This window comes from Gavialis gangeticus, unplaced genomic scaffold (assembly GCF_001723915.1).
Source record: "Gavialis gangeticus isolate Ggan-Ray unplaced genomic scaffold, GavGan_comp1, whole genome shotgun sequence".
NCBI classification, from domain to species: domain Eukaryota; kingdom Metazoa; phylum Chordata; order Crocodylia; family Gavialidae; genus Gavialis; species Gavialis gangeticus.
Window position 1 is genome coordinate 39,553,714 of NW_017729006.1, and position 8,009 is coordinate 39,561,722.

At 46.9% G+C, this 8,009-nt stretch overlaps 1 protein-coding gene across 1 annotated transcript in view; it reads left to right on the plus strand.

Moving 5' to 3' along the window:
• The window catches only part of CNTNAP2 (contactin associated protein-like 2), a 1,521,099-nt gene that overhangs the window by 1,395,881 nt on the left and 117,209 nt on the right, over window positions 1–8,009 (plus strand). The window contains exon 21 of the mRNA XM_019508724.1: window positions 2,106–2,199. Within this exon, the coding sequence (XP_019364269.1) occupies window positions 2,106–2,199 (94 nt within the window). The remainder of the gene's footprint in view (window positions 1–2,105; window positions 2,200–8,009) is intronic.

The following is an 8,009-nucleotide window of genomic DNA, read 5'->3' on the forward strand; positions in this document are numbered from 1 at the left end:
CCCCCCCCCCACCTTTTAGTTCTGAGAACTGAGATCAATTCCTAAAAGAAAAAAATTAAAGCATCATTAAAACACACAGAGCAATCCTCTGGAAAATACTGTCAGACTATCAGAAGCAGAAAAAAAAAATATGTGGCCTTGAAGAACTGTGAGCCCATACCTTTACAATTTCTCCACAATTATTTCTATATTATTTCTATCATTTCACAGTATTCTACATGTTCTAAAGACTTGTCTTAAAAAACAGATTTTACCTTTGTTTCAGTTCAGTGAAAACAAAGGAAATGATTACAATGTTGACCTCTTTAACCCATGTGTCAAATCAAGAAAACAAATAACAATAGCAAGGATATAAACATTCATTCCATTCACCTCCATGAGATGTGAACATCAAAACTGTACTGAGGTGTTTTGAGTAATGGCATGGTATTGTGGACAAAGCATAGCCAATATGTTCTCTCTCTCTCTCTCTCTCTCTCTCTCTCTCTCTCTGTGCTCCCATTTTTCTTTGCAAGAAATCAAGACAATTACATGAGAAATTTCACACTTACATAATGTTGAAGTTACACAACTACAGAAATAAGAGATGAAAAAACTGGGGCTCCTACTGTTTCATTAAATCAGCTTCTTAAATACCCAGTAATTCTTAACAAGTATATTTAATAATATATTCATCAAGATATTGAATGACATACATTTAACAGGAAAAAAGCACTGGAAAATAAATATTTGAAATTTGGAAGAGTTGGATTGGTTGAAACGTATCTATTTCTCAATAATGTATGAATTTCCTAAGGATGGAGGTGAATGAATTAAGCAATACATGCACCAATTTAAAATTCCTAACTACTTCCTTTCTTGCAAAGAATGTACATCTAGCCTTAGTAATAGCCAATAGCTCGGTATTATGATCCAGATTCAAGCTTTGAATTAAAACACTAAAAAACAGTTTTGAAATACCATATTATTGAAATGCATCAGCTTTAGATGTTTATGGATCAGTGTCCTATTCTTGCATTCTTTACGTCTGGAATAAAACTAGGGATGCCAGAGATAAACCAAGGAATCAGTGTTTGGATCTGGATTAAATCTATAATTATGTTGGGTGTGCCTGCACATTTACTAATGTAATTACCGCTAATTCTACTGCACATTAGCTCATGTTTTGTCTGCTAATTAATCTACTGCACCTTTAGTGTCTCATGTAGATGTGCCTGTTCATACTGAAGTCTGTACCAGGTCTAGGCATCAGTTTCCAGTGGTCCTCTGGTTTTAGTGAGATTTCTTCCCCAAATATTGGATGTTACATGATAGTAGATGTTTAGTGAGTTTTTTTTAAAGATAAATAGTGTAAATTAAGAAAATATACTGTTTTTGTAGGATTTCCTTCATTGTGGGACATTTTAGGAAGTAGGTCTCTTCCAGATTCAGATAAAACTCAGACCCAAAACCAGGAGGAAACAGGGGATCTGGGGAATTTGAAACCTAGTAACCAGAAATCTGAGGGATCAGATTTATAGTGCAAATGAGATTGTCTTTGTACATAAATCAGTGTGAATTATGTTGATGATTCCTACTCCAGTACGTGAACATAGGGAAGGGATTTTTCTAAGACGTGGTTCGCTCTTTGTCTAGTGGAGTAGAGGTTACTAACTGTATGCTGTGGATCTGCAAAGTATGATTTAATATACAGGTTTCTAAACTTTGAGAATTTTACTTTATAGTCTGTTAGATGGAAGGACATGAAGTAAACTGAGGGTCACAAATTAGGAGAATATACACCCATTTTGGAATATGTATCATTTTTAAAGTTGAGAAATATATTAATTTGTCATGGTACATGCCCAAATCTAATAAGCTAGATATTTGTGAATAGAAGAACTGTACATTAGAGGACCTGAGACTGATGAAAGTGCAGTTGTTTTCAAGCTTTCCCTGCAGAACAGTGCTTTGGCCTTGGTTCTCATTCTTATCACCAATGAAATTAGAGCATCCAGTGACAGAGATCTAAATGGTGGTGTAGTCTCATTAAAGAAAACTTAATTCATCCACAGTGTAACAGGACATAATCCTCAAAGTCTCATCTTGTTCTTGTTTCTCCCCAGCTTGATCACTATCCTCCAGCACGTTACAACTTGCCGACAGCATCTGACGTTCAGTTCAACTCCCTGAAGGCACTCTTCCTTGGAAAAGTTATAGGTAGCATTTCACTTTATAATTTTTTTTATTAGACATTTTCAGAAAATATAAAAAGCATGTGAAATTGTAATGTCAGCGTTGTCTGTAGTTATAATGCTTATTGGATATCTCGTATTTGATTGGGAAACAGTGTTGTTGGAAGCTGTATGCTTGCATCATACTTCAGGTATGCAGTGCAAAGTTGTTATTGCAAAGGGCAAGAGACATATAACCAGGTAGCACACTGGACTATGACTAATGCACATGGTATAGAAATCAAATATGAAATACTTAGATGATTTCATTTGGGATATTATATCCAGATTTTCTGGAGAATCGGTGAGACCACTACTGCTGGCCTCCAGCCACATGAGTCAGAAACTCCAGTTTTTTAAGGCATCTATGTCCCACACCCAGAGTGTCAACATCCTTTCTACAGGATTTCCCCTCCCTCCAGAGCTTCTCTTTGGTCCCACTTTTCTTTCAGAGCTGCAACACTTTTCCTTGGGTCTTCCAGCAGAACCCAGAAACCAAATGCAACTTAGGCTACATCAGCTGCCCTGCACTCACTTTGAGGGTAGCCTATATTCCCCCTTCTGACAGGGAACCGTAACCCTGTCACAAGGAAGAAGGTGCACCCCTATAAGGCCAGAACCTTCTGGGTATGGAGGGCTGGTGAGGAAGGGGTTACTTGCTGAACTGGGGTGGCTAGTCAGCTGACCAGAAGAGGCAGAACTATAAAAACCCTGGGTTGAACAGCAGTAGGGAGGTCAGCAGCCAAAGGGAAAGCAGTCCCCCTGAGAGCTCCAAGAAGAAGCTTGGGCAGCATTCCATGGCAAGAAAGGGGAAGTTACGGAAGTCCCTGCGAGATGACGACTGCATCCACAACCAGGACTGTAGCCAGCGGTATGGAGCCAAGACTTGAAGAGAGTTCATGTAAGCTGACCCGCTGGGTTGATTGAGCACGTAGTTATTACTATTATTATTATTATTTTTTGTGATTATTGAATAAGACCGGTGGTTTGGGAGAGGCTATTAGGGGATGGAGAAGACCTCATTTTCAGGACCCTCTACAGAGTGGGTACCCTGGCACCAGTGAGGGCACAGCCTTTGGAGGCACAGACCCCGGCGCCAGTGAGGGTGCAGTTCTTTGGGGCAGATGCCGGCACCAGTGAGGGTGCAGCTTTTGGGGGACTCGAACCCTGGTATTTGAAGGACTATTTTAAAGGGGCTGGGTGAGGACTGGAGCACCGGGGTGCGGTTGTGTTTTGTCTTTTGGGGGGTTTTTTGTTTGCACTGACGGAGGCGGGTTGTGTTGGACCCACAGCCCACTGGTTGTGGGTCCAGCTCCCATGCCTCTGGGCTGGGGAGTACCAGGCTCCATAAGGGAGCAGGAAAAGCTAGAGCCTCGGAGTCAAACCCTGTTTAATGGGTTCGGATGGGGAGGCCTAGCCAGAGAAAACAGTGGTCAAGCCATAATGGGCAGTCTCCCACTCAAAAAAAATTAATATTCCATCAAGATGTGGCAGGCAAGGTTAGAGCGGAACTGAAGAATTACAGAGCAGGCCCCAAGGGCGCCCCATGTAAGGCATAGATGACCAGGAAGATCACACCGGGGAAGGCGACCTGTCACACCTCTTCTCCATTCTTTCCTAAAACCCTGACTTACTGGACTGCCTCCCTGAAGTCTTGCTCATGTTTCAAAGGCCAAACATTACTGGAGACAACTTCACTCTTGTCACTTCTTCATGATACCCTTTACCAGGGAGAGTGAGCACCTATCAGCATGCATACTCATGTCCTCTTTCACAGTTCAGAAGGAAAACTAAGACCTCTTCCCCATGGAGGCAGCTCTATTCTCCTCTCTTCTGGATATGAACTCAGTCCTTTATAGCAACCACCAAGCCTTCTCCTCACCTGGATCTGACAGTGAATAGAGCCCACACAATCCTTCAGATGCAACAAAGTGGGATAATTGAGCTTTCCAGTTCCTATGAACCTGTTCTTTTCCTATGTAAGTTCTGTCAGAACTCACAAATGACCTAGTGAATATACTCTCAATGTCTTTGAGTCAGGTGAATATATTTTATAAGGATGTACTTGCACACAATTGTTTGGAGCAAAGTGAATAGGCAAATTCAGACCATGGTGAACTCTGTGCAAAACTATAACATGGTGATAACCTGAGTGAAAAGATATAGCCAAAAAAGGGAACCTGTATGCAAGTTTCTTGTAGGTACCCATGGATGGATCCAGGATTTTGTAAAGGGAATACAGGAGCAGTGACTTGTACTGCAGGGGTGGCTAAACCCCCACTCCTAGCTGCTACCCCCACAACTCTAGAAAAGGCAGACTCCACTGCAGGAGCAACAGCCGTGGATTTTTTAAGTCCCCAAATCATATAAGAATTCCACCGTGCCCACACTGTCATTGCCTCCTCCCTTTTTCTCCGTGCTTAGTGCTACATCCCTCCCCTCCCATTCCTCCAGTCCCCTGCTCGCCACTGCTACTATTCCTAGATGAGCCAGGGACCAGGAGCGCTCCAGAGCTACACCTGCCTCACTCCATCTGGGCTGCATGAGGAGCTGGTCTCAAACACAGGCAGCGGCAGCGGTGAGTTGGGTCCCCATCATTAAGCCTGCCCATGGCTTCACCACCCCCAGCTCAGCTGGGGACACGGGGGACAGCAGCAGGCAGAAGAAGGAGGGAAGGGGATGTGCCACTGAGCAAAGAGGGGAAGGGAAGAGAATTCTTACCTGTTTCAGGGGCTTAAAAAAAAGTCCCTGGCTGCTGCTCCCACCACATGGTCCAAAGGGGAGGGTGTGGCCTGTATATGTTTGTATCATTCATAACCTAATATTCTGAAAAGGCTGATACAAAGAAGGTCCTTTAAACATTAGATCACATATTGCTTAGGGACCAAGATAAAGGTTTGGGGGGAAGGTGCTCAGATTTCTGAAGAGGAAAAGCAATCAGCTGTAGAGCAAATGGGACTTTTTAAAGAATACAATCTTTTAATATGCTTTGTTCTTATGCTAATTTGTTTTGTGAATTTATCTGAATTAGAACGCCATTATAAAGTTTAGCTTGGCTTGAATCAAATTAAAGCTAATATTGGAGTCAAATAGAAGCCTCAGGGCTTTTCTGTGATTTTTTTTTTTTAATTCTTCTGCTCTGAGGTGTCAGTGAAATAGAATAAAAAGTTTGTCAGTATAACTATGTGGCAGGAAATGGAATATGACTGATGCTTTTGACATTCAGCCAAATAAACACAGTGGGTGTGTCAACACGAAACAATTTACTGCACAGTAGTGTAGTTTACTATGCAGTAAGCATGTGCGAGTACACATGCACATGCTTACTGTGCAGTAAACCTCACTAATTGTGAGTACATTAGCTACCTGCAAATACACATAGCAAATTTATTTGTAATTACTTACTGCACAGTAGTGCTCATGTAGACACCTGACAAGGAGCAAATCTGCTCCTGGTCAGCCAGCCACCAGGGGACAGGAATTTGCTCCTTGCCTCGGAAGCTGCCTGCTGTCGGGGTGGGCTCCATCGCTGGTGGCTGTGCAAGGGACTATGTCCCCCTGCCCTGGCAACAGGGAGCTCCAAGCAATCAGGGATCAGAGGCTGAGAGATCCTTATCTCCTAGTGCCAGCTCCAGCGCCATGACCACAGGGTCAGCACTGAGAGATCTTTATCTCCCAGCCTGAGCCCTGCAACTCCAGAGCTGGTGCTGGGCACTTCCTGCTGGCAGGGGCTAGGGAACCCAGCTGCACAATTGTGGAGCTGTATTGGGGACAGGCTGGGGAGCTTGTTCTCTACCCAGCATTATGATCATGGAGCTGAGTGGGGAATAGGCTCTCCAGCTCCTGCCCTGCCATTGCGGAGTGTGGGCTGGGAACTGTGCCAGTCATGGGCAGGTCCCAGCCCCAAGTCCCAATGTGGTGATTGAGGCACAGGGCTTGGAGAGAGCTGTAGGGCTGGGATAGGTCCCATTTCCCTTCCCCAATCTGCTGATTGGAGCACCTAGCAGTGAGCTAGCTGCTAACTGCCCCACTGGAAAATTGGAGCAGGGGGATGGGACTTGCCCCTCCCCTGCAGCTCTTTCCAAGTCCCCTGCCCCTGATCAGAGAGCCAAGACCAGGACCTCTCTGCTGACAGGGCAGGAGGACACTGTCCCCATCCTGGCAGCAGGCAGCCCTCTGTGGCAGGGCACAATGTCCAGCACTATCTTCCAGGAGACAGCTGTCCTGGACTCAGTGCTCTCTGCCAGTCCCTGGACTAGCACCCAGGGGAAGCCTAGAACTCCCCCCTGGTGGTGGCAGGGACCCATTGCAGGGCCTCAGGAAGTGGGAGCAGTTTGCTGCCATTAGCAGCAAATCAGCTGCCACTTCTCTGCATGTGTGGATGCCTGCCTAGGGGCACTGACTCATGAGTACTTGACTCACAAGAAAACTGCTCCTGGATCTAATGCACGTGTAGACACACCCCGTGGGCATGTCTACACATGTAAACTACTTGGCAGTAAATGCTCCTGGGCAGATGTCTACACATACAGGGACAAGGCAGCAGATTTGCTGCTCTTAGCACCAAAGTTCCTGCAGCCCTGCAATGGGCCCTTGCCACCACCAGGTGAAGCTCCAGGCTCTGGCAGCAGCTGCCAGCAGGTGCCAGCCCTCTTGAAAAGCCAGTGCTGCCTCTGCTATGGAGCTGCTGCCTGGACCCCATCTGGCTAGCCAGACCTAGCAGTGACACCAATGATGGGCTCCTGGACCCCACCACTGGAGCTGCCCTTGCCCCCTGGGCCTTCAGCTCTGCCACCATTGGGACCTCCTGGAGCAGCTCCACCTGCACGTAGAGTGGCAGGACACTGCCATGCAGCTATTTCTCCCTATGGACACCCACCTGGCCCTTGCCCTATTCAGTCTGGCCATGCCAACCAGCCTTTGCCTTGTGGGCCATCTTTTATGTCAGCAAGGCCACAATGATGGAGGGCATCCTGCAGGTATGCAGGGCCATCCAGGACATGCAGCAGCATACAGGTCTGCATGCACGACCCCCTGATGGTAGGATTCCCCCAGTGTATTGGGGCCCCAGATGGGACCCACATCCTTGTCATCTGGCCACACCATGGGAACCAGCCCTACTACAGCCAGAGGGGCTTTCACTCCATGCTTCTCCAGGCCATTGTGGACCACCAAGGTGCCTTCACATGGCTGGCAGTGGCCACAATGGCAGTGCCAGGCAGTACCCACAATGCCCATGTTTTCTGAAATGCCACCATGCTGGGTCTGGTGGAGAGTGGATGCTTCATGCCAGGGGTGCCAGACCTGCAGCTAGGTGCCATGGTGTTGCTGCCCATCCTCATTAGGGACCCCACCTACCCACTCTTGTCTTGGCTCATGCAGCTCTACGCTGGCCACCTGGACCCCCAAGAGGCCCACTTTAACTGCTGCCTGGGCCGGACCTGTGCCCTGGTGGAGTGCACCTTTGGCTGTCTTGGATTCACCAAGGATAACCTCCCCTGGGTCATTGTCACAGCCTGCAAGCTGCATAACATCTGCAAGGCCCAGGGAGATCTCTTATGCGAGGCCTGGCTGGAGGAGGTGCAGTGGGTGGAGGCTACCTGGCAGTGGGAAAACCACCTGAGGTGGCAACAACAGTATCACCCCCTCCTCTCCGGCCCCAAGAAAGCCACACACCCACCACTGAGGGCCAGGGCACCAGGTACAAGAGGCCCTGACTGACCACCTCCTCCTGCACTCTCTACTATAGCCCATTTGGACTGCCACTCATGACCCCCTGCCCCCCCCCCCCCCCCC